The 27,343-nt window shown below is 42.8% G+C and overlaps 1 protein-coding gene across 3 annotated transcripts in view; it reads left to right on the forward strand.

The window, feature by feature from the left end:
* The first annotated feature begins 2,302 nt into the window (after nucleotides 1–2,302).
* Nucleotides 2,303–27,343, forward strand: part of WAC (WW domain containing adaptor with coiled-coil) — an 84,956-nt gene continuing 59,915 nt past the window's right edge. For 2 of the 3 annotated variants that reach the window (XM_029239457.1, XM_029239459.1), the window contains exons 1-3: nucleotides 2,941–3,073; nucleotides 3,322–3,358; nucleotides 4,892–5,087. In XM_029239457.1, the coding sequence (XP_029095290.1) occupies nucleotides 3,033–3,073; nucleotides 3,322–3,358; nucleotides 4,892–5,087 (274 nt within the window). In that variant the 5' untranslated portion in view covers nucleotides 2,941–3,032. Of the gene's footprint in view, nucleotides 2,512–2,940; nucleotides 3,074–3,321; nucleotides 3,359–4,891; nucleotides 5,088–27,343 lie in introns of those variants that run through there. The other variant, XM_029239458.1, reaches the window with a different exon arrangement.

Genomic DNA, 27,343 nt, shown 5'->3' on the forward strand with positions numbered 1-27,343 from the left:
GACTGGGGATGTACCGTCAGGTTTAGAAGAGGTGAACAGCTGTTGAAGAGGGCAGGGTAGACAGATCAGGGAAGTTAGTGGGAGGGGGGTGAGGAACCCAGGGAGCTCTTTTCAGAGTTAGTAAGGTGTTATGTTTTCCTCACGCATGCAGCGAATTAAGCAGGGCTGTGGGTTAGATATGTAAAGTGGAGGGAGAAAGCGAGGATGGAAGGTATTTCCAAAGGACTCACAACAACAGATAATGGAATCTAAAGTAGGCGACGAGATGAGATTTTTTAAAATGCGGGTAACATTTGGACGTGTCCTTTAGTAACAGTCGATTCTCATTATCTGAGAGAGCTGTGTTCTATAAAGTCACCGGGAACGCTAAACTTCTCCTGGAGGAGCAAAGGGTTAGGTTCCTAAGATTCTGCGGTCACATTTTCGTCAACTGACTGATACCTAACTTTGTTTATGTGAGTTCCTGTTTAGACATCTTATGTACTGTTGATTTATCAGCATTGACCTCATCACGGCCAAGAGCACTAATGATAACCCTAAACGAACACGATGCAGGACACACGTTTTCTCCACAAAGAACACAGCCTTCTTCTGCTTAGGAATACTAGATAGCAGCTCAGCACTACTCCTGGGGTGGGGGTGTGGAGGCACTTAAAACACGAAAGCCACCAGTAAAAAGCACAAAAAAATTGCTAAAAACATGACACTGTATGTACTGTGAAAAGCACATCTGTTTACAGCGCAAGAGCTGATATAACAAGGCTGAGTGTCGTCTCCTTTAACCTCAGTAGTGCCTGTCAGGCAAGTCACATTTTTCACTGTGCACGTCCACGAACCCTTGGATACTGATTCGGGGATTACAAATACATTGCAGTGAGCAGGTGAATTTGCAGTCATGGAACATGTGAATAACGAGGACCGACTGTACACTGCCTAGAGCTGTTTGCTGCGTGTCTCAGCCCGGTTTGCTGCTTTTGATCAAACGGTATATAACAAGTTCAGCAGACATCTAAGCATCAAACAAAAAATTAATAATAAATTTTGCTGCCAGCTTTCAAAAAGTTTCTGCATGATTTATGTATTACTTTCTGTACTCTTCCAATATGACGTCTTTCGTCTTCAGAGCAGTTGTCACAAAAGTGTTTAGAAACTGCACTTAAAAGACTCCGTTTTTTCTTTTCTTTTTTTCCTCATTTCACTCACTGGCAGTTTTGTTCTTAGTTACTGACACCTTCGGTGGGCCTTGAGTGGACTTTACTAGTCCTCCCAAACAGCAATAATCTTGGCTTTTGGCAGGTAGATGTGACAAATAAGGCTACGTAATTTTTTTTTTTTCTTTTTCCATCAGCTGAGATTTCTGGGCCTTCTTCCCCGCATCATTCCACCTCTTCATTAGGTCAGCCATAATTAACTGGTTGGATACCAATTAAATCAGTTCTTCAGAAGGACCTTGTTTCTTCTGATTTGTTTCCTACCTTGCCTCTTTCTTCCATGTAATCTGTTGTATGTTTAGTGTATGTTTATTACACTTCATTCAGTGTTGCCTTACAAGAAGTTTAGAACAGAAGAAGAAATAAAACCACCTGAATACCACCGCCGTCCAGGAAAGCCTAGCTGGGGGGACAAAGTTGATTTTCTCCTTCCCAACGTGCCAACGCTGCTACTGTGCCTGGAGCGCGCTAACAAATTCCCTTGACAGCAATTTCCTTAGCACTCCCCAGGCCTCCATTCACATGCAGAACCTCCAAGCGACCGCACGTGAGCAAAGAGGAACCAGAAGAGAGAAAAATGGGAAACGAAGAAAGGAGACGGAGGGGAGGGCGCGGCTACGGGTGGAAAACAGTAGACAACACTTTTTCCGAGGTCGCCCCCTCCCCCACGCGTGCAGGCGCATCGCGCGTTTCCAATCAGCGGCCCAGGCGGCGCTCGCTCTTTCCCCACGGACCCCCCCCCACCGGGGGGCGCAGGCCCACGGGCTCCAGGCGCTCCGCGCAGTGACCCGGAACGCACGCCGCCCTCGCCCCGCGCTTCCGGCGGTGACTTACTTCTAAGACGCCGACGGCCCAGGGGCGCGCCCTGCCCACCCCAGGCCGCCGCGCGGGCCTCCGGGGCAGCTCGCGTCCCCGCGCGCGGAGCGGGCGCCTGGGCCAGCGTCCGCCCGCCGCCCAACCAGGGGCTTCCCGGCCGGAGCCCGCGGGGGCGGCGGCCCGCGCGCTCCTGCGGGACGCCTCCCCGCCCCGCGCCGCCGGGCGCACGCGCAGCAGCGCAGCCGCCCTTATTAAGTCCGCGATGGCTCCTCGCGCGCCCCACCGGCCTCCTCCCAAAGGCGCCGCCCGCCCCGGGGCCCCCGGGACCAGCCTCGGGCGGCTCCCCCAGCCGGACTACCCCTAAAGTGGAAGGGCGGCGGCCGGACGCGCGTGTGCGAGCCCGCAGTAGCGACCGGAAAGAGCGGACGGGTCGCGAGGAGGCGAGCCAGGCCGCGGAGGAAGAGGAGGGCCGCGGCAAGCCGAGGTTTGCCGAAGGCGGCGTTCCGGAGCGCGCGAGGGTGGGAGAGGAGGAGCGCGGCGGAAAGTGCCGAGGGTTTCCGAAGGCCGCAGCGGCCGAGTTGCCCGGATGTAGTTGGTGGAGCGGCAGCGGCGGCACCAGCGGCGGCGGCGGCAGGAGGAGGAGGCGGCGGCGGAGGAGGAGGACCCGGCGGCGGCGGCGGCGGCGGGGGGAGGAGGGGTAGTGGCGGCGGAGCGGGAGGAGGCAAAGGCGGAGGAGGCAGTCGCGCGCGGGGCCGAGCCGGACGCATCTTGGTGCCCCCTCCCCCGGTTCGCCGCTGCCCGGCCTGAGCCGAGCCGAGCCGAGCTGAGCGTGAGCGTGGTGCGGACGGAGGGGATGGCCCGGGAGCGCCGGCGCCAGTGACGGGGAGGTGCTGAGCGTCGCCGAGGGCGCGCCGGGCCCTGCGCCGCCCGCCGCCTGCGCGCCCGCCCGCCGCCCGGTCCGCGGCTGCTCCCCGTCCCCGACACACGCTCACAGGCCGGGCATTGATGGTAATGTATGCGAGGAAACAGCAGAGACTCAGTGATGGGTAAATCGTCTTTTCGTTTCGGGGCAGCGGGGCGGGCGGCGGGGGGGCGGCTGCTCCTTATCTGGGCCGGCCTCGCCGCCATTTTTGTTGTTAACCCTGATCCGGAGCAGCCGGGAGGGGGAGCGGCCGCGCGGGCGGCGGGCGGCGGCGGGCGCGAGTGTGCGTGTGCGCGCGGGCGGGCTCCGGGGGCTCCGCGGGGGGGGCGCCGGGGCCCCCGGCCTCACGCCGCCTCTCTTCCTGTTTTCCAGCTGTCACGACCGGCGGGGGGACGCGCAGCCTTACCAGGTACCCGCGGGCCGGGCGCGGGCCGGAGGGGCCGGCGGGGCGGCGGGGCCGGCGGGGAGGGAGGAGCCGCTACTCGAGCGCAGGCTTCGCGAGCCGCTGCAGGCCCTTCGGGGCCACGGCTCCGCGGCGCCCGCAGCCTGCGCTCGGCCCCCGCGGCGCTCGCCGGCGAGGTGTGGGCGCTCATCTTGACAGGTGACTGGAGGAAGCGCAGCTCCGCGTGGCGAACGGAGCCCTTCTCGGCCGGGCGGGGCCGGACTCGAGCCTCTGGGCGGGAGGGACTCGGTGGGGCGAAGCGCGGGGGCTTCTGGAGCCACGCTCCTTTGTAGCGGGGCGAGGAGAAGTTGCCGGAAAGGTGTCCAGAGTAGACGCGAGGCTGGGGCGAGGCTGCCGACGGGTTTGCGACTCCTGGGCGCGCGGTGGAGCGCTCTCCCTTCGCAGTTTGTTTTCGGGGCGGCTAAGTGCATTGATAGTGGAAGATGGCGCTTTTGTTCCTGCCGGAGTTGAGGTCTTTGGGTGCTGGGGCAGCCGCTCTAAGTAAGGAAGGTGCTTCTAGTGTGTGCCTGCGGCGGCTGCACGTAAACCTGTAATTTAAAAAAAAAAAAAAAAAAAAGTCCTGGTAGAAGTGGCCCCTGGTTCCGGCGGTGGGGCGGGTCTCAGACATGGTTGGCAGCGCTCAGATGACACTAGAAGGAAATACTTTCTGCGTCTGATCCCTTACCGGGTAGGAGAGCAGGTTTCTAAGCTGACGGTAGTGTTACTGGCCAGCATGATTTGTTAAAAGCCCAAGTTAAAAACCCTAGGCCCCCTGATGTGCAAAACAGTGTTCATTAGTTTGCATAAGTCAGAGGTCAAACCCTGTTGAGCCGGGCCCTCCAAAGCATAATTGATGATGCAGTTTGAAAGACTGCCATGTCGTCGTTGTCTCAGATACGTTATTGCGAGGGAGTTCCATCAAGTTCCACTGTGATAGGTCAGAAGTATCAGCCAGCGTTTCTTTCTGCCTCTTAAAATTATTTCCCGCACCTGCAAGAGCAGTGAAGTCAGGTCCCAAATGCTTTACATGGGTGAGTCCAAGCATTGGAGAAAGTGGCGCTTTTGTGTTGTTGGATTGCAGAAACCTGTGCATGCTTGCTTATATCTTGTGTCTAGCGTAGCAGTTGCAGAGCAAAAACGGGATGACGGTAGTTACTCTCCTTTAGATTAAACTTTCTAATTCCCAGAAAAATTTATTGAGGAGTTAATTTACCAAAGTGTCTGATTTCTTGTATTTACAAGATAATTAGTGGAGTGGATCTTTTTTTTTTTGAATGTGGTATTTTGATTTGTATGAGGAGCCTTACAGTAACTCTTAGTCATTTAGTCATTGAGTTTGAGTAACTTAAAGACAAACTTGGAAAAGGAAATTTTAATTTTCTTGATACAAATTCATAAAACTGAATGAAGTTAATATGCCAAGTTTTACAGTAGAACTAACCCAGAAAGTTGAGTTCAATGTTTTAATTCTCTTATTTTTTGGGGGGTGATGTTTTACAGGCACTTAAGTATTCATCGAAGAGTCACCCCAGTAGCGGTGATCACAGACATGAAAAAATGCGAGACGCCGCAGATCCTTCACCACCAAATAAAATGTTGCGGAGATCTGATAGTCCTGAAAACAAATATAGTGACAGCACAGGTCACAGTAAGGCCAAAAATGTGCATATTCACAGAGTTAGAGAGAGGGATGGTGGTGAGTAGCTTTTTGGTTGAAACTTTCACATGTTGGTTTTTCATGATAATTCTGTATAAAACAAAAGGTGTCAGTCATGTTTCCAGCTTGCAGACGTTACTGTATGGTTATGTCATCAGAATATTTTATTTTTATTTATGTGATTCCCAAACAAGTGATGTAGAGATAACAGATGCTGACCTGAGGATCCAAAACTGGACTCCAGTAGCTGATAGAGAATGCATTTATGAATGTAGCCTACCAGTACTTTATTAATGGTGAGGGAAATGCAGGACGTTTTTCCAAGAAAGGAACTTTCACCTCTTCAAGTAAAGATTTCAGTTTATTTGGCTTGGTTTATTTTGAGATCCTTGTTTCTGCTTGAATTTTTTTTTTTTTTAAGGAGTTCAGACGTGTCTGCTAATGGTGAAGTGCGAATTTAAAAATTTAGGTATTTTGAGACAGTTCACAGGTTAAAAAAATCATTTGTGATACAGAAAATTTTTCTTAACTTTTTGCTGTGAACATTTAAATGAGATTTTTCCTGTTCCCTAGGATCTTATTAATGTAGCTTGTATATTTATTCACATATTCACCTTGTTAAAAGCCTCAGTGGTATAAGGGTAACTTCAGCTGTTCCTTTGCCTCAAGTTCTTTGTGGTAGGTGGAAGGCCAAGAAAAAAAGTTAAACTCTTAACTGTTTTCAGACTTAAATGTGGCCAAAATTTACCAAAATAATCAGATTTCATGTCTAAAGAATGCATTGAGGGATAAACCAATTTCCCTGAGGCAATTAATCTCTATTTTTCCCTGCTATAAGATCTTAAATTGCTTAATAGATAACGTGTTCGAAATAAATATACCCTATTGATTGTGCCTTTATAAACTTCTAAGGAAGCTCGGTAGTCTCACATGGCTTTCTGTCTGATTTTCAACTAGCTTCTCAATATTTTGCTTTTACTTCCAAAAAAAAAAAAATCCTGCATCTTCTGGTTCTCTTTTTTGCCTCCTAGGGTAGAAGTCAGCTATACTCAGTATGATGAGATATTGAGAAATATCGGTCTCCTCTGTATATAATTACTGGGTTGAGGAAATTAATAATGATCAGAAGATTGCATTGAGATGGAATATTTGGATGGTTATTGAATGGGAGGGGAATATAGTTCTCCATTAAATATAGTATAGTTTTGTGCTACTTACACAGATAATCTGTATATTTGTTTGTAAGTAGCAGCAGATGGGTTTGGTTATTTAGCGTTACAAGTTCTTGGACAGAATTACTTAAACTACTAACGTTTTTAATTTTGTAGGTAAGTTTTCATAGTGTATGTGTAGTCAAGATGATTCTATTACCAACCACTCTTCTGTAGTGGATTTCATTTCAAATGTTAGCTCTTAGAAGGCAGTACTGTTTGCACTGTATTTTGCTTTATCTTTAAAATTTTGGTGACTGTGACTAAGTAGGATGTGGCACCTCATCTCCTTGTGGATAAGTATCCCAGGTTCTCTTAGTGATTCTGATCTGGTTAATCTATCATGTATCCCCAAATCCAGGAAGGAGGGCATTTTAAGTACTCTAGGAAACTTCTGTAAATGCTTTCATACATTTACAGTGAATCCTGCCTGGTAAATTCTTTTACAGGTGAAATAATCCCAAGAACATTTTGTTGCTCATTCATTCAGCAAACATTGGGCATCTGCTGTGTGTCACCAGTTGTGTGGTATTCCTGGAAGTAATGCTAAGATGTGATCCTGGCCTTGAAGCTATTCTTAAAGGCGCTGACTCTGGAGAGCTGGTGGTGGTGGTCGAGCTGCTTGCTTTTTCTGTACTTTTTCTTTCTTCATTTTGATTTTAGTTTTCCTTCCTATGTGTAGTCCAGATATTTCTTGTTTGCTTTTAGTTTCCTTTTTATTTGCATCTGCTTGCTGATGGTTCTTTAGCTCCATTTGTAAAGAAACTTATTTTTCTGATCTACTCACTTGCTCAGTTAAAACCCCACTTTCTGATTTGCTTTTTTAGCTGTTTGCTTTTCTTTCTCTGGAGCCTTTTAACTAATACTAACTTCATCTCTGACTGTATCGTCTCTCATATACCTGGCTACCATATTACTTTACACTAGGTAGGAATAATAATGAATACCATAAAATCAAATCTACATTCTTGAGCTCAGAGTGCATCTTTGATGTTAATTCTGTGTTTTAAAGATGTGAAGTGGTGATTCTTTCCTCAGTTAATACTGATATATTTAGTCATTATACTTCGACTCCAGGTGTTTTTTTGTTTTTTCTTGCGAATGAGTTTGAAACAGATTTTAAAGGGAATATGTAATTTTATTACAGGCATTTTTATTCCCTGAGATTTTTATCTTTAAATAAATATGAATTCAGGGCTTCCCTGGTGGCGCAGTGGTTGAGAGTCCGCCTGCCGATGCAGGGGACGTGGGTTCGTGCCCTGGTCCAGGAGGATCTCACGTGCCGCGGAGCGGCTGGGCCGTGAGCCGTGGCCGCTGAGCCTGCGCGTCCGGAGCCTGTGCTCCTCAGTGGGAGAGGCCACAACAGTGAGAGGCCCGCGTACTGCAAAAAAAAAAAAAGAAAAAAAAAATATATACATATTTTAGATAAATGTCCACATAACAGTCAAAACCATTATCCAAAGTGAAGTGCAAGTGAGTTGGATTATCTGTGCACTCAGCATTTGTAAGTAACAACTTAATGTAAAAACAGGTTACTATATTTATTGAACTAATTTCAAATTGATATTTATTTTAGGATTTTAAAAAAATCTAATAATTTTAATAAGTACCTAATTTAAGGATGTGTGTACCCCCCGCCAAATGGGGCTTTACTGGCATCTGTCCACATCACAGCATATTTTTTTGCAGTAATTCACTAAATTTCTTCCATGGCACCTTGGATTTCCATGAAAAGTGCCAATTCAGAGTAATATATAAAATGACTTTAAGGTATATCATAAGTCAGAAAGCAAGGATTGAGGAGGATCGTCACTCTCAGAAATCTGCAGCTAAAAAGGATTTATTCCAGCTTTGTATGTGCAGTTAAAAGAATTGGAGGTTTTTATCCCATAGGATTTATGAAAGGGAATGTAGATTATCTGTTGTAATTAAGGGAAATTTTGTGACATTACAACTTACCTAGAAGGTTGTTTAACTTGGTGGAATAAGTTATTTTTATATATTCCCTGATCTATCTGCAAAATATCTTTTGTTTAAAAATAACCAAAAGCAAGAATCTTAAGGTACACTGGATTTGTTTTTATAGCTTAGACATGTTTTTAAAGGTGCAGCTTACATCCCCCCACTTTAGAAGTATGACAGTACAATACTGGTTGAACTTGTACTTCTGTGGAATTTTTAAACTCTTTCCATTTCGTTAAAGTATGTTTTTCTTTAACGAAACTAGTCCTGAGGATAATTTTACCAAGTAACTTTAAGAATGTTGATAGTACAAACGAGTTGAGGAACAAAGGATGTCTTTACAAGGATTCTGTAAAGCTGTTCCACAGAACTTCAGCCTCTTGGGGGTTGTCCCATTTTTCTCATCATCCTTCTAAGAATTAACTGTCAGAAACATACTTGTTAGAAACATCTTTTTGGGGGAGATAGCTGCATTGGTTAATTGAAAAATATTCTTTATCGGCTCCCTGATTGGTGGGACTTAACAGTGATTTTGCATAGCTTTTGAGTTAGCATTCATATACCTTTGAGTACAAAGGAAAAATTGCCCTTAGTGGTTACATTTCTAAAGATGTTAAAGTTTTTAGCTGCATAATGAAAGCTTTTATTTTTTTGTCATTTAGCTATATCTGGAGAAATTTGGAAATGTATTTAATACAGTTGTCAAATGACAGTTACTGTAACATTTGAAGGAATTGTTCAGTAGGGAGTATTCGGGGATAATTGGTGTTTTTACAGTTTTTAAAGTATGATTTAGTAATGCTTTAGTATTTTCACATTAAATAATAGACTGATAATTGCACAGTGTGGTCTTACGGTTATTCATATAACTTTACATTTGGAATAAAACGAAATATGCTGTGCATTTGTAATGTTAGAAAGTACTATAAAAATGAACAGTCTCATTTGATCCTCATTGACCTTGGAAGGTAGATAGTACAGATAGTATCCCTGTTTTACAGTTTATAGATGAGGGAAGATTTACTTTTATGAAAGGAACCCATAGTGACAGATTAGTCTAGAAATTAGTCCTCTCTACTCTGGTAACTTGTGTACACTGTTGGAGATGAAACATTCAGGCATATTTGAACTTTATTTGGTGGGTGTTTACTATATTACAAATTAGTATAAAGATGACTTGACTTGTACCTTAATGCTCCGGATACATCTTAACGAATTATAGTAGGTGTGCGTGTGTGTGTGTGTGTGTGTGGGGGGGTTGTGGTTGTGTGGTGTGTGTGTGTAGTTTTAGACCAGATGATCATGTTAGTGTACTTATAAAAATAAGTTTTAATGGGAAAGCTTGCCAATTTTACTAGGAAGAAGCCATTTTTCTCAAGTTAAGCCCTCGTATACAGAGGCTTGTTTTCAAAGCAACTTGGAAATTTCATACGGAATCTAAAATTTACTGATACTTGAATTAAGTGTTTTTCTGTCTAGTGAAAATAGATAAGTATTACCTATTTTTATTGGTCCAGTGTATATATAGTAAGGTAATAAACTAGGCAGATAGGTTTGCATTGGGTTTCCATAGGAAATAGGTATTCCATTTCAAGAGGAACAGAGTAAGGTTGGTGGATAAACAGTTTTAATATTTCAACTCTTCAGTATTCCTTAATTTTAGGAAATACATGCTCTAAACATTTGTGCGTGTGTTTGAACACATACCATGTCATTTGTCTTGTAGTCATCACATTTTAACCTATTTGTTATTCTTAAAAAGGTGGTTATTATGTATTTATGATACAATGGATTTCAGTTTCACAATCAAAAATATTTTGGAATGGTTTACTTTGATCTTTTAAGGCAGTCTCAGTTGAACTGTTATAGTTGTGCAAGATGTATTTAAAGTTCTTGGTGTAACATACTTAGGATTTCTGGTCCATAATTCACAGAAAATTTATATATTCTAGGTTGTCTTCCTGGTGAGGCTCTGTTTGTCTTATTCTGTTGTGCAGAATGGTTTTGATTTATGTAGGGAACCATTTTGTTGATGCTGGAAAGAGTGGAGCTAGCAGTGAGCTGGGGTATCTTGGTAGAGATTCTGTACCTGGGACCACATCTGTACCTGGACTCTGCTTCTGCGACCCTGTGCTAAGAACTGGAGATGCTGTTCGTCAGTCATTTCAAAACCAGTTATTTAGGGCTTGAAAATATATCTTATGAAGACTCTCCTTTTTATGATTTATATGATGCTTCATAATCTCGAAAGCCCTTTTACATTGTTTTTCACCTGGTCCCATAACCCATTGAATTAGGCTGATCAGGATTATTCCTGTTTTACTGATGAACATCTGATCTAATTATTTAGCCTACTACTGTTGAAAGTAGAAAGCAAGTCTTTCTGCTACACATAAAACCTTATCTCTACCTTAAAGTTGTATTCCAGCTGTAACCACTTAGTACACACCTTCCTGGACTTACAGTGGGGTTACTTCTCGATAAACCCATCAAAAGTTGAAAATATCGTAAGTTGGAAATGCATTTAATACATGTAACCTACCTTAAATGTGCTCAGAACACTTAAACGAGCAAAATCATTTTGGGTAAAATCATCTAACAAAGCCTGCTTTACAGTAAAGTGTTGAACGTCGCGTGTAACTTACTGACTGCTGTACTGAGGGTGAAAAGCAGAATGGCTGTAAGTGTAGGGGTGGTTCGCCTTCTGGTCACGTGGTTGACTGGGAGCTCCGATCCTGAGGGCGTATCCTACCACATATCGCTCGCCTGGGAGAAGAGCAGAAATCAAAATTACAAGTATGGTTCCCACCGCCTGCCTGTTGGCTTCCACATCATTGTAAGGTCAACAAATCCTAAGTCGAACCGTGGTAAGTCTGGGACCATCTGTACTTAAAGTAAAACTGTTGTTCCCTTCTCCTCTTGCCTGGACTCTGCAGGAGCCTCTTGAATGGTGTCCCACATCTTTTATGCTTCACACAGCACGTAGCCAGAGTAGTCCAGTTAAAATGACAGCTTACATTGCTGTCATGCTTGAGACCCTCCCTTGACTGTGTCACTTACCGAGGCCTGTAATGAGCCCTGTGTAACCTGCTGTCTGGGTACTTCTGTGGCCTATTCCCCTTGTTGGTGCCACTCTGTCCGCACTGGCCCTGCAGCAGGTTTGTTCTTGTCTCAAGAGTTCTGCACATTATGCGCCTCGTTTCTGGGATGTTCATTTTTCTGTATGTCCCCCTGGTGCCGTCTCTCCAGTAGGGTGTCCGCCGAAGTGCCACCCTCTCCCAGAGGCCTTACCTGCCGTTGCAGTCACTCAGACAGCCGTCCTGTCATTGCCTGTCCTTCCCACTGCTTTGTTCCTTCTTTGTACTTAGGTGACCTGATGTTACCGCCTTCTTGTCATCGTGTTACAGCACGTGTTCCTGGAAGTTGCCGTGCACAGTGCACCCCAGGGTTTATGGGGGGGGCGTGGGTGGGGCACAGGACTCCAAGAACACTGTTGGCGGCATGTTAGGAAGAGGGGCGGCCTTTCGAAGATCTTGCACAACTTTGTTAAACGGTCAAGGAGTACACTAACGACGCAGTAGATGCGGCATTTTACCTTGACGAAGACCTGAAGTTAGTAGCTTGTGGAAGGGCTGCAGTTTGTGAGTTACTGTCAGGTGATGGAAGGAGGGTTATCTGAAATAACCCTTTGAAAATTGTCACCGACTGTGGATGGATGTGACCCGTAACTCGGACGGTGAGCTGGGGTAGCTGGCAGGTATTAGAGGCGTATGTCTCTGTGCCATGAATCCCTGTGTAGCTTGGTCCAGCTGGGTGCAGCTCGTGTTTCTCCCGGGTGAAATTGCTTGTAGGTAAGTGGGGAAATCTGTGTCATGCTCAGGTAGTTTCCTGGTAAATCAATAGTGCTCAAACAAATTTGCATTTTTCGCAAAGTGTTATAGCGGGACTGACAGTTTTGCTTGTCCTCTGGAATATACTCCACCAGAGCAGGGAGTAAATTTGTTGATTTTATCCCCTCGTATCACTGTTGCCTAGAACAGTGCCTAACACCTTGGCAGATTTTAGTAAATGGGTAGATGAAAGACTATTGGGATTGTCAGGATTGAAAGGGAAATGAAACTGGTTTTCTGGAATAGTGTTTCTCAGACGTGTGTGTGTATGCTGAACATCTGGGGATCTTGCTAAAATGCATTTTCTAGCTCAGCAGTTCTGGGGTAGGGCCCAAGGGTCTGTCTTTTTAACAAGATCCCAGATGTTGCCATGTTGTTGGCTGCACGTGAGTGACAAGGTCTTAGAGCAGCACTGCCCAGCAGAAGCAAAGTGAGCCACAAAGGCAAGTTTTCTAGTGGTGCCGTTGAAGTAGAAGGGAGCTTTAGTGTATTTTATATAACCTGGCGTATCCAAAATATTCTCACTTCGGCATGCACTGGATGTTTTAAAAACTATTAAGATTTTTTTTTATAATCCTTTTTTTGTGCAAAGTCTTTGAAATCTGGTATTTTATGCTTATAGCATATTTCAGTTGGGACTGGCCACATTTCCTGTGCCTACTTGCCACATGTGGTTAGTGGCTACTGAATTGGACAGCACAGTTCTGGAGAATATGATCACCCTGTTGACGTATTTAGCTTAACACGTTTTCCTATTTTTCTAAAGAAATTTTTTATCCGCTTGATTTCTGAAACAGCATCTTTATGCCAGACAGGGTTGGAGTTAATGGGCCCTTGAACTGTATAGTGCTGCTTGTACTACAATTTTTGTTTGTTAGTATGAATTTATTATAGAAAAACTAGAAAATACAGAGAAGGGGGAAAATGAAATCGCCTCAGATCCTGTTGGTAGTTTTCATAGGACTCATTCTTGTGCCATAACATATGAGAAGGATCCTATACATAGCCTTTGCAGTTTTTATTAAAAATGGTTTCATATTATGGGGTTATTTGGCTCGTCTTCAGTATATTTTCACAGTGGATTCAGTAGACATTTGGTGTCAGCAGTATCAGTCTGAGAGGACTGACCACACATACTTTTAGTTAGTTCTCAGAGAATGTGAATACTTCTCTCTTACCCTTAACCGATGGGTGGAGCCATCTTTCAGTTAGGTTTGTGTTTTAGTCCAGTTGCTGATAACGTGTAGCTGGGTGACTTCAGGCATGTCACTAGCTCTGTGTTTTTGTGTCCACTCCCTAGGATTGCGGTGGGGTTGAATGAAAATGACAAACCTTGGAACACTTGTGAAGCATCTAGCCAAGTGCTCAGACTGTGACATAGTACATTATGATGTTTGTTCTTATTCCTGTGACTGAGGAGGAGTTGGTGTCAGACCAGCAGCCCCAGTCTCAAGCTACCGCTTCTTCCTTAGGAAGGACCATCCTGGGTATTTCACTTGCCAGGTGAGGGGTCTGATCGGTGAGCGTTACGTACGTGAAGGGGCTACAGGGCCATGCTAGCTTGTTACCTGCTCATCCAGAGCTCTGCAGTTGAGAGATGTTTAGGATTGTTGGAAGGGTAGACCAAAACACACATTCAGGGTAATTACCGCAAATTTGGCTGTCTATTCAAATCACCTAGGAAGCTTTTAGAGCTACAAGTTCCTGACTCCATCTGAATTATCATCAATCAGAGCATTGGGGGGCAGGTGGGGAGGGGAGACTAGAGAACTGAATTTTTAAATAAACACTGGTTTAATTTAGATACATGCAGACTGTAGACCTAGGGAGAGTACGCACAAGAGGAGGAACGCTGAGATGGACATGAAGGAATGTGAATTTTCTCGTTAGGAGTCTAGAAGTCAGAGTGGTTGTTTGCCAGATCATACTGTGTGCTTTCTTGAGTTTCAGAGAACTTTGTTCTCTGTCACCTCCTTTTCTGATGCACAGATAATAGTATAATTTGTATACAGTTACGCATTAAATAGCTCAGTTAGCATCCTGTGGCATCTAATGCAATGGCCATTGCTCCGGAGTAGAACTGATGCTGGGAAGTAGAGGAGTTTTTAACCAGTATTAGCAGCTGGCCAGGCCAGCAGGATATGTTTGGGTTGTATCTGAAGCTGCCGCTCTTACTTAGATCAAGTGTTCCTGGCACACACACCCCCGTGCAGTCAGGCTTTCCTGAGACAGCCCGGTGCTAAGCTTCATTTGGTTTTTGTGTCTCTGGAACACAGAGCCTTGACCCGAGTTGGCGTGCTCAGGCCGACGTCAGGTGCTAGCAGACCGTCTTCCTGCAGTTGGTCCTGAGGAGTAGAGCGGGCCGTCGAATGATGTGGGGTTAGGGTGCCAGCCAGCCCCCTCCCCCGTAGCCATTCTATGTTTGACTTTATAGTCGAGCGTCCTTACCCGCCGTTCTGAGCTTCAGATTCAACTAACTTCGGCTCGTGTAGTGCTGTGAAATGTGTATATTGGGGAAGAAATCTGCCTGTAAGTGGACCAATGCAATTCAAACCTGTGTTGGTCAAGGGTCAACTGTAATTGCATTTTGAAGGAAACTTAGGATGAGCGTGTTTGATGTATTTAGATAGTGCTAGTCTTTTGGTTTAATCTCTGATTACTTCTGAATTGTATGACGGTGCGCCCGAAGAGCATGGCATCGTGTTGGCATCTTCTGAAGGGTTTTGACCTGTACTATACCCATAGAACTAGTCCTTTGTGGTAGCTAAAAAGCAATACGAGTAAAAGATGTTATTTTGGAATATTTTGGCTCAGATGAGAAGATCATGGTAAATATTTCTGCGTTTAATAATGCATTTGTGAAGAATAAGTTTCCAGACTCTTCCAACTTCATAAAAGTATGTGCTGGTGGTTTATGAAAACATTCATTGAAGCCCTGGGGAAAACATGGGAGTTGGAACACAGTAAGATAGGCTGTTAGAAGTGGTGTTGTCTACTGTCCCACAGCCTTTTCTGTGACGATGTGTTCCTGCTGCCTGTTGGCTCCTTATCAGGGTTTTAAAGTATTAGTATTTAATACTCTATGCATAGAGATGAGTCTCGTTTATCATGGGACATTTAAGTTATAAAGAATATTCTTAAGGGTTAAGTCACAAGGCTGTACTGTCTAAAGCTGTAGACCAACCTCAGTTTTGTATTTTTGTGTAATTATGGTAGTTCCTTTGTAATGTAACTTATATGTCAGTGTTGATTATTTTGCAAGAGTCGACCCAAGGCACTTGAGCCCTCCAGATTTCCTTGTCAATTTGATTTGGGCTAGATTTATTTATTATTACCTTGACAAGGAGTTGGGTGAGTCCCTGATGCTGACTCTCATAATTTAGGGGTGTTCTTGATTCTTGGGAAGAACAGGTTTTAAAATGTAGCACTCATTTTAGTATTTAAATGTCAAACTTATTTTTAGTGCAGAGATAGGGAATTACTGTTTAGTGTATGGATCAGTTGATTTTCGCGTTCACTAAGTAAGGTCTCCTTAGAGCAGAACTACCGGTGGGCTTCCTGCTCGCTGTTGAGCCGGACTTTTGTCAGCACCATGTCGTGATTACCCCGGGGGATGACACGCTCTTCAGGACTTTCCCTTGGGTCCTTGCACATGGGCACGCTGTACAGTTAGGCTTTCAGGTTGTCCTTCTGTGTGCTGATGCGGGGCACGTTAGCCAGCCTTTGATTATATGAAGCCGTGTATCGTCTGCGCTGCGTGTTGTGCTGTAGATTTGAGGTGGTGAGGGTTTGGATTCGGATGGTAGAAGTAGAATTTAAAGAGGATTGCAGTTGATATGCGTATTTTGAGGGAAAAACCGATTTCTGGTGTCAAGTCTAGATAGATAGGTTTGGACATGTATTTGTCATTGGGTGACCTCTTTATTGCTCTTAAAATCTTGTTTGGGAACCGTATCAAAATTTCACTAATAGAGAAACTTCTGGTTCCTACTTTGATAATGTAGAACGGATTGACATGTAAATTTTCTGAACTTTGCTGCTTTGTTCATATTACATAGATTTTAATGTAGAGTTATAGAGTGATTTCATTTTGATTCAGGCCTAAAGGTGATTTCAGTTTTGATTTTCTTTTTTTTTTTTTTTGTAAGTCCAGGAGTATTTAGAAGTGTGCCTTCAAATTTCTAAATGAATGTTGTAAATTGGTATTTTAAAAATTATTATTTGGCTTTTAGTTATTCTCATTTTATTGGCCTTTTGGAATTAAGATTTTTTTCTCGTTATCTCAGAATACTTTAATTACAGCAGATATTTTTGAGGTGTTTGAAAATAATGTATTTTTCTCTTCGATACAAAGAACTGTTTAGATCAAGTTCTTTAATTCTGTCGTACATTACTGTGTAATAGAAATCCTTTTATTCTTAATGTTTACTTGATCTGTTTTCTGACAGGTGAGAAAGTTTTCCAGTATGATAGTTGATTTCACTTCTTATTTTTTAAAAGCATTTTTTCCTTTATGTGTTCTACTTTTATGTTTACATAAAGATTCATAACTATTATTTTTTAATGGGTGGTAATCTGAGGCTTTTCTATGCCCAAACATGTCTTCATTTTGTTTCTGTACATGGAGAATGATCTTTTGGCTAGATTTAAATCATTTTTCCTTGAATCTTTTAAAATTTTATTTAATTTTTTTGAAGCTACTTCTAAATTGATTACTATTCGTAGTTGCAAATGAGAAGTCCACATCAAACCTAATTCTTTTTCATAGGTAGCTTAACCCACTACGATGCGTATGTCTCACTTTGCTCTACTCTCCCACTGCCAGCTTGAGAGTCTTTAGGATTTCTCCTTCACCAGTCTCTCCTTAAGTGTGGTCCTTTTTTTTTTTTTTGGTACTTCTGCTTAGGGCTGTTTTAGCCCGAGGATAACCCTTAGAAAGGGTCATTCCCTCTCTCCTCCTCCTGCCACCCTCCCCCCCTTTTTTTTTTTTTTTTTTTTTTTGGCGGGATGCGGACCTCTCACTGTTGTGGCCTCTCCCATTGCGGCTCTGGACGCGCAGGCTCAGCGGCCATGGCTCACGGGCCCAGTTGCTCCGCGGCATGTGGGATCTTCCCGGACCGGGGCACGAACCCGTGTCCGCTGCATCGGCAGGCAGACTCTCAACCACTGCGCCACCAGGGAAGCCCTCCCCCTCTTTTTCAAAAATTGTTTCTGACTCTTCTCCTTTTGGGGTTTGTGTTAGATGTGTTTTGGTTCTGTTCTTATCTCTTGCTTAGTAAAAAGGTGTTTGGATACTTTTTGAATGAGTGTACCTTGTACTCTGGGGAGAAGAATCCCATGGCAGGTTCTCCTGGTGCCAGAATTATAGTGAAAGCTGTGTTCATTTTGTCCACCTGTTGAAAGTTTTATTTTGGATGATTTAATTTTTAAATAACTTATTGTAATTTGATGACTGATTCAGTAGAAATACTCGAGATTTTATATTCTAGTTTTTCCCATGTCAAATATGTGTCCTCAGAAAGTTTTCTGTCTGGGTTTGGTTTATCTCTTCCATGTTACTGGTTTCCTCATACGTTTGCTGTTTGAAGTCCGTTCATATTTGGGAAAGAGAGTAGGTTAGTTAGCCACTGTCCAAAAGAACGTTTGTGTAGTTGAAAATGTTCAGTATCTGAGCTCTCCAGTATGGTAGCCACTAGCCACGTGTGCCTATTGAATACTTGAAATGTGGCTAATGCAACTAAGAAGTTTTAGTGTTTTAAAATTTAAATTTAGGGCTTCCCTGGTGGCTCAGTGGTTGAGAGTCCGCCTGCCGATGCAGGGGACGCGGGTTCGTGCCCCGGTCCGGGAGGATCCCACATGCCGCGGAGCGGCTGGGCCCGTGAGCCATGGCCGCTGAGCCTGCGCGTCCGGAGCCTGTGCTCCACAACGGGAGAGGCCACAACAGTGAGAGGCCTACCGCAAAAACAAACAAAAACACCATAGCTAGAAAATTTGAAGAATTGAAAATCTTCTGAGCCATCGTGACCAAGAGTCCAAACTTTTCTCAGCCCCCCCTCTCCTTTCTCTCTACTACAGTCACGTAGAAACTACTTGCCCGGTCCTAGAACATCAGATACTTTTGTCCCCCTTGTATGTGTTTTTCACAACCAAAACTGTCCTCTCACTACTCCTACGCCACCTTGTTTTTCTTGGCAAACCTCTTAATCTTTCAGGATCCCAGTTCTTTTATTGTATGAAGCCTTCCTTGAACCTATTTCTCTTACAGTTCCTGTCCAGTGAATTGTAATTGTTCACATATGTGGTTTGCCTACTCTAAGCTCCTAGAAGGCAGAGGCTGTGTTTTAATTTTAATTGTATCAGGGCCTGGCATATAAATGTAGGTGCTCAGTACTGTTAAACTTAATGCCATTTTACATATCTAGTACATGTGAGAAACGGGTGAGTGGTAGTAAACCTCAGAGAGTTTGTTTTCATGTGCATTTACTATTCTAGAATTCTTAGGTTGGATTGAAGTTGCTTTTTTACTGTTTGTGAAGGAAGCAAGCAGTTTATTCACATTTTCAGGAAACTAAATAAACTTTAAAAAAAAATTGTGTATAGTAATTGGTATCTTAATTCCAACACATTATTACCAGTTCTTTTTTTTTTTTGCGGTACACGGGCCTCTCACTGTTGTGGCCTCTCCCGTTGCAGAGCACAGGCTCTGGATGTGCCAGCTCCAGTGGCCATGGCTCACGGGCCCAGCCGCTCCGCGGCATGTGGGATCTTCCTGGACCGGGGCACGAACCCGCATCCCCTGCATTGGCAGGCAGATTCTCAACCACTGTGCCACCAGGGAAGCCCTACCAGTTCTTTTAAGTCACCTTGATAGTTAGACTGCTATCAGTTGCCATATGATAAACTATAATATACTATATTTAATTTGAATAATGACATTTAAAACTTCACAGACTCTTTACTAATTTTTTTTACTGTTCCTTTTGTGAATTGTTTCTCAAATCCTTTTAAATTCATGCACCACCCACTATTTAAGGAGATCTTACAGTTGTACTTTCTATGATATATTTAGGCAGGACAATAAGGTGAGTTTTTGTTGTTTTGTAGGGCTTTTTTTTTTTTTTTTGGTTGTTGGTCTTTTTTTCCCCAAATTTCCTTATATTTGAATACTCAATAAGGTTTTTCAAGCTTACTGAAATTAAGAATTTCCCAGAAATTCTCACATGTGGTGCTCCATTTCTTTCACCCTTGAGAATTACTGCTCTAATTATTTTTAATTAGTGATTCATTGTGTTGTGATTTTATTCCTAAAAGTGACTAAAATGTTAACTGAAGATCATTTTTCATTAGCAAAAAAAAGAATACAACTATAACGTGGCATACTTTGGCTCTTGACAGTAAAATTTTTACAGTAAAATTATGACTTTTAAAAGTAAACTCATTAAAAAAAAAAAAAAAAAAAAAGAGCTACTTAGGGCTTCCCTGGTGGCGCAGTGGTTGAGAGTCCGCCTTCCGATGCAGGGGACATGGGTTCGTGCCCCGGTCCGGGAAGATCCCACATGCCGCGGAGCGGCTGGGCCCGTGAGCCATGGCCGCTGAGCCTGTGCGTCCGGAGCCTGTGCTCCGCAACGGAAGAGGCCACAGCAGTGAGAGGCCCGTGTACCGCAAAAAAAAAAAAAAAGTAAACTCATTTAAAGAACATAGACTATTTCAGTCCAGCAGTAGCTCAGTTGAAATCTTGAAATCAAGAGCCATAGTAACAGATCGATCTTAATTTCTCTTAAGTCCCATTTTGTTTTTGATCTGAAACAATATTAACAATTAACAATTAACAATATTAACCAAACAATATTAGCCAACTTTTCTCCTACCTTAGTTACCAGTATTTTCACTGAATTATTAGTTATTTTTAATAGTCAAACACATCTTCAGTGATTAAAGAATTGGCCTCAGATATTTGAGTGAATATACTCTAGGCTCTCAATGGAGGAGTACTTAAGTGCGTGTAAGAGTTTTCATCATTGGAGACTCCTTAAAGTGAATGCTTTAAAGGTTCCTATCTACTTTTCTGTATGTGTGTATTCTAATGTTATCTTTTTAAAGATCATCACATAATTTATCACCTTTCCAATTTTTTTCTCAATGTTTATTCTTAAGGATATGTGTGGTTTTTAAAAAGCTGTCTTCTGGCTTAAAAGCACTGATTTATTTTTGTGATGTTGGAATAGTGTATCATCATGCTTTCTCCTCTGTCAGGTGGAGAAAATCAGGCTTGTTGGTCAGAGTGGTGCCTAAGTTGGGTTTGTTAGCCGTCTCTTCTTGGACATACTAGATATTCCCTCTCTGTAACCTTTCAGTATCACTAAGACCGCTGTCAGTGGAGGAAGGCCAGGAAGCATATGGGCACCTTCTGTGTTGTGTTCTGCAGTGTTATTTCAGAAGACGCTTATTGGGTGGCATTTGGGTTTTTAATACACATGTCAAAGCATCATGTTAAAGAACTACTACCAAGTAAAATTTGAAACCTAAAAAAAAGAAAATGTTGAATCATAGAAGCCAGAGCTCTCTGAATAGTGACTGGATTCTAGTTGTAAGAAGTTCCTTTTTTGTGTTTGGATATACGTATCTTTTAGGATGGCATGCTGTTAAAGAGAGAGAGAGCATTGTTAGCTTGGTGCTTTCAGATATTTGCTGTGTGTCTGTCTACCATTGCATGGTAACCAAAACTCTGTCCCTGCCAGAAGTGTAGTATGTATGGCTTCTTTTGTTTGTGTGGGGACCTTTGGAATATTTCTCTCCAGTGTTCATGTAGTATTTTCATCACTGTATATAGAGAAGGATAGAACAGCATGGTAGTTTCCTCTGCCTTCATTAAGTTTAAGTTGAGAAATAAGGATGCGACTTTTCAAGACTATTATAAACAGAAGCCCTAAAGTTTTCACTGAATGGTATATACTTTAAAAATCTTTTTTGTTTATGTAAAAAAGTGATTTAGTTTGTGACCTTGTCAATACAGCTTCCAATTTAAGTCTTAAGTTGCCCACTAAATATAGTCATTTTTTTTTTGCTTTGTCGGGAAGTAATCATTTTGACTCAAGATGCCGAGTATTAAATATTTTAAACTTACTCTGTTGGTCAAATACCATTTTCTGGTGGATTTACTTTTAAAAAGGGAAGAAATACTGATTTCATATTTCAGAAATTCTTGTGTATTCTATATTCTTTGTATTTTTTGTTCTATGTATTCTAGTGTAGGTTCTTTTGAACATACAGCCGTTTCTGGTTTTTACTTAACAGATGAGATACTTACAAAATTATAAAACAAAGGTGCCATGAAATTATATAGAGCGCCATTTAAGGTTAAGGGAAGAGTCATTACTGGTCTTTTAAGTTTAAAGTATGTAGGTAGAGTGTACATGTTAATACCTAAATTTGGCGATTTGTGTTTGGTGAAAATGAATTCTTCAAAATGAAAATAATCTAGCATGGGTAAGTATGTTTTTGTAATGCTGTGTTAGGTTAACTGTGTAATGGAATAAGCATTGAGGTGTGGGTGCAATATCCTGGTTGTCCATTTAACTGCATCTTGGTTTCCTTTCCTTTGCTTCGCTCTTGACTTTCTTAATGCTGTTATCCTCCCTTTCTTACTCATTTTTTTCTAGCTGGGGTCGTGATCCCCTCTTGCCTAAATCAGAGCAGTGGTCTACTGTCCCCTCCTCTCCGCAGTTCATTAACCACACTGCAGCCAGAATCGCCTTCTAAGAAAAGCACATTTACTCATTCTTTATGAAAAAATCTTTTGTCTCCCCAGTGCCCTCCAGGTAAAGCACAAATGTTTCAGTGAACACCTTGCTGCATCTCTCTGTGTCTAGCCCTCCTGTAGTTCTCTGAAGCTAATTGAGATCTATCACACATGGGTAACTTACACATGCTGTTTCTTTCTAGAATACTGTCTCTCCTCCACTCCCCTTTGCCTCAGTAATTCCTTCCTGTTTTTCAGGCTTCAATTTAGAGGTCACTTCTCTAACCTCCCAATCTCCAGTCTAGGTTAGTAAACACATCTGTTATCCCAGGAAGCACTTTATTTATGATGGTTATATTGTAGTGTCCAACACTGAGCTGCTCATTTTCCCCCCTCAAACCTGCTTTTCCCAGTCGTCCGCATTTTGATAAGCAGAAACTATAGCCTCTCAGTTGCTCAGACCAATAATCTTGAGCCTCCTAACCGGTTTTTCTGCTTTCCTACCTTCTGACTCCAGTTTATTCTCAGGGCAGCAGACCTTCTCGAATGTCCTTGACAATGGCCCGCAGGTCCCGTATGTGATTTGTGACTGCAGCATTGTTACCTCTCTGACATTCTGTCTCTAGATCCTCCTCTCGACTTGCTGAGCTTACAGCACTGACTTCCTTGACTCTCCTCGAGCGTGTTAGGTACCTTCCTGCCTCACGGTCTGTCTGCCTTCCTACTGGGTGTCTCGGATAGCTTCACTCAACCACTTAGCTAGCTTGAAAATGATATCTAAAAATGTGCCATTCAGAATAATTGCTAAGGAGTAATAACATTGAGTGAATTGAAATGGGATAGTCGAAAGGATGACAGTGACATCTGTGGTTCTCACCCAGGGCAGCAACAGACTGTTCAAATGCTTGATTTCTCAGGAATCTTCTCCCCTCAGAGGACTAAATATCTAATCTTAGACTAAATCCAGTGAATTTATGTAGGTCTACAGAGGGTTTTTTGAACAAAAAGTGAACATATACTATGAAATATACTGCCAGTAATTTTAAGTCTTGTCAGTTTTTCTGTGTTCTTCAGAATATACTTCAGTATGTTTCAGAGAAATTTATGTTTATCATATTTTAGAGAAGCATTTTTGTTTTTGTTTTTTATTTTCTTCCATGGTCAGAAACATGTACCATTGTTTTTCAGAGTGTGGTCCAGGGACCATTTGCCCCAGAATCACTTGGGGTGTTTAAAATGCCACTCAGTTCCACCTGAGTCAGAACCTCTGGGTGCTGAGACCTGAATGTCAGCAAATTTAACCTGCAGGTTGGTGCACATAAATGTTGGACAGCCACTGCTCTGTGCTGTGTGAATGATGGAGCCCCATGGTGAATCCCACGGCATGCTAGTGGCAGAAGTCTGGGAGAAGCCTTAACTTGAAATCTTTGAACACTTAAAAATGTTTTAATTTAAATATATTTAAAACTTCAAAGAACTGTAAATTGAAACTCTGATACTAAGCGAACATGAGCCCTTTAAGTTTGCGGAAGTATCTTTCATTTTCTTCTGGAAGCAAGTGTGACAAACTTTGGGGCTGAATAGGATCCAGTCGGAGTTGTCAGCACTCACACGCCTTCTAATTCTTAATGACATTTTGTCTCTAGTGTCTCACACTAGAGAACTTTGGAATAACCTGTGATTCAAACAGTGTGTTTGAGTCATATGTACAGTGTGTAAAGATTTTTACAAACCTCTGCTTTCTAGGCAAATGCCTCTCCTATCTTAGTGCTTTCGTTGCATCAGAAAATTTCAGGTATTTGTTACAGTACTTGTGGCTGTTTGACACTAGCACTCAGCTTCGGCCTGGATGTGAGTGGGTTATTTCGGGTTGTAGAAGACTGTGTGTTTCCTGCATGCCAGCAGTAGATTCCTTGAATGAAAACTTTGCATTTTTGTCATTAAAAGTGTAACAGTTTTAAGATGGAGATTGTCCTAAGCATATGAGACTGGTAATTGCATAAGTCAAGATTATTTAACGTGAAACAGTCTATTTCTAATAAAAACAGGTGGTTATCTATACCCTGAGGTGTTCAGAAATTAACTTGAGTACCCCTGTTATCAGTTAATAAACTGTTGGGTAGCGGTCCTCAACCTTTGTGGCACAGGAACTGGTTTCACGGAAGACAGTTTTTCCACGGGGCAAGGGAGTGGGGTGATGGGGGGGCAGATGAGGCTGCGCTCCCTCACCAGCCGCCCACCTCCTGCTGTGCGGCCCGGTTCCTAACAGCAGCCCACAGACCGGTATCGGTCCATGGCCTGGGGGTTGGGGACCCCGCTCTGAGGCATAATTTAATGCGTTTTCAGTGCCGGTAAAAATCACATTGAGGCAATGTAACAACAGTATTATACAACTGTATTAATGTTATACATTATCATTACCTATATTAAGGATATGAGATTTAGCAAGCTCAGGCCTTTAGAGATGAAACTTTACTTCTGTGAAATTATTTTTCCTGCTGCTGCTTACTTTGTTCTCCAGTGTTACGCACAACAAACTACCTTGATAAATATTTATTTATTGGCTGTGTCGGATCTTAGTTGCGGCACGTGGGATCTTCATTGCTGCACACAGGGTCTTTAGTTGTGGCATGCAGACTCTTAGTTGCAGCATGCATGTGGGATCTAGTTCCCTGACCAGGGTTCAAACCCGGGCCCCCTGCATTGGGAGTGCAGAGCCTTAGCCCCACTGGACCACCAGGGAAGTCCCTATAAATATAAATTGTAAGAAGTTTTATGTGAGTGAACCAGCCTAGGTAAGTTCACAGTTTTCCATTTTTCTTGGCTCACGTTACTGCACTTTACTGTGTCAAGGACTGCAGTTGCTGATAAATAGTGAGGGCAAGTAAACGAGCTTGCTTAGAATCAGTAAAGTCTGGTGCGCTCAGGGAGTCCAGGGAATCCCATGGAGGGGCTGTCCTGGGGAATAAAGACACTCTTCAAAGAGCAGAACGTAATTTTCATACACTGTAGGCTTTTTAGTTGATATAATAGGCAGGCACCTAGAAGTCAAAGGTTGATTACAAGTGAAAGGTGAGAAGATAACAGAAAACTGTAGAGTGAAGAATGTGTAGTAGTACGAATCCACCAAGGTGAATTTATTGATATAACAGGTGGAATGTGTAAGGTAGAAGACCATTGGGGGAGCATGGTGTTTCCCTGGACACCGGTGGAGTACACGTAAATTATACGAGCGCCTCCTGTGTGCCAGGCACTATGCATATTGCAGGTAGCTAAATCTGCCCTCAGGAAGCTCACGCTCTCTTGGGAGAGAGAGATAATGAACTGATAGTGTATGAGTTAGAGAAAAGCGCTGCCTTGCAGAAAACTAGAGCTGAATAAGAGGAAATAAGATAATCTTGGGAAGTTGGGGCTGCTCGAAGGAAATGTTGGAAGTAGGGGAGGTGGGCATATGAATATAGGGTGAAGGAAGTACATTCTGGAAGGGTAAGTGTCAAGGCCTCGTGGTGAGCGCATGTTTGATGTGTTCGAGAAACAAGAGAGCTGCCAGCGGATGAGAGTGGGAGGTGGCAGGAGATGGGGATGGAGGGGGCATGTCGGCTTGTGCCCTGAATAAGGTGAAGAGCCATTGGAGGACATGGAGTCGCGTAGTCCGTGCGAATAAGAGAAGCGGGATCACTTGGAGTGCAAAGTAGAGGATGGCCTTAGGTTGGGCATTAACAGTGCATTGGTAGTGAGTAGGGGTGTATGTATACATACTACTCTAATGTATACAGATTATTATTTACCATTTACTTAATTATAGCTGGAGAGAGCACTGCGGTACCATTTTTTAAGTTAAACATGGGAAGGATTAGTTTCATATAATTGTCCTCATTTTGATGTTTGTTATTCCCATGAATTTGACTGTTTTGCTTTGATTTTAATTTAATTTATTTTGAGTACATAAAATTTAATTTTTTTTGAATTTTTATTTATTTTTATACAGCAGGTTATTAGTGATCTATTTTATACATATTAGTGTCTACATGTCAATCCCAATTGCCCAATTCATCATCCCCCACCACACTCCCCTGCACCCTGCTTTCCCCCCGCTGGTGTCCATACGTTTGTTCTCTACATCTTTGTCTCTGTTTCTGCCTTGTAAACCGGTTCATCTGTACCATTTTTCTAGATTTCCACATATATGCGTTAATATACGATATTTGCTTTTCTCTTTCTGACTGACTTCACTCTGTATGACAGTCTTTAGGTCCATCCATGTCTGTTCAAATGACCCAGTTTCGTTCCTTTTATGGCTGAGTGATATTCCATTGTAGATATGTGCCACATCTTCTGTATCCATTCCTCTGTGGATGGACATTTAGGTTGCTTCTATGTTCTGGCTATTGTAAATAGAGCTGCAATGAACATTGGGGTGCATGTGTTTTTTTGAACTATGGTTTTCTCTGGGTGTATGCCCAGGAGTGGGATTGCTGGGTCATATGGTAGTTCTTAAAGTCACCTTTGTAGATTTTCCTTTGACAGAAACTACCAGAGAAGTTCACTTTTAACTGGTGTTTTTAAAAGGAATAGTTTAAAACAGTTTACATTAGGGTATGTGGATGTGTGTGTGTTTTAATGGGCTTTGACCCTAAGGCGGGGAACAGGGATCACAGAACTTTTAAAGGTTTTTCATTAGGCGGGATGGTGGGTGAGATATTATGGTTTCAGTGGAGTAAGGGTGGGCGTTAAGGGTGAGAGGGTAGGAGGGCAGAAAACCGGGAGCTGGGAACTGACTGCGATACATGATACGCTGCAGACATTTCAGATGAGTTCTGTCTTCTCATAGGTTTTCTAAATGTTTTTTCCCCCAATTCCTTAAGGGCAGTGACATTAATTGAAAATCTGATGCAAACAGAGTGATCTGACATTCCCAGCGTGCTTCTTGTCTGGTACATGTTCTCCTTGAACACAGTAGTTGCCGGATGATAATGGTGATTGAATGAGCAGATAGCTGTGGTTAATAGTTGTTTCTGAATTTGAATATAATTTAAGAATATACTTTTAGGAGATCAGAAAGGTGAGAAAAATTAATAAAATTAACAGCATTTGGGCATTTCATTCTATCCCTTATTTGAAGTGGTTAAACTAATTCAGTATCGGCTCTCCTGTGCCAGCTGTCACTTATGTAGATAGAGGAGCATTGGCGGCAGTGCGAAGAAAATACTGTAAAAGGAGCACCAGGGCCAGGGGTCTGTTTGTCTTCCATGCAGTAACTCTGTAGCCTGGGGCTCATTGTTTAAAACTTCTTTTTTGAATTGTAACACAGGCATTTTTACTATCCTCTCAGAGATTTGCTTGAGGATTAAATAGAATAATATGCTTGAAATCTGTAACAATTCCTACAAAAAGTGGTAATCAAAAAATGTTACTTTGTTTTTTGTTTTTCTGTTTTATGATACTGTTTAGGCACAAAGAGCCGAATTCTTTCAGCATTACTCTTTTCAAGTA

Source organism: Monodon monoceros, unplaced genomic scaffold (assembly GCF_005190385.1).
Source record: "Monodon monoceros isolate NGI ecotype Baffin Bay Population unplaced genomic scaffold, NGI_Narwhal_1 Super_Scaffold_21, whole genome shotgun sequence".
Classification (NCBI taxonomy): domain Eukaryota; kingdom Metazoa; phylum Chordata; class Mammalia; order Artiodactyla; family Monodontidae; genus Monodon; species Monodon monoceros.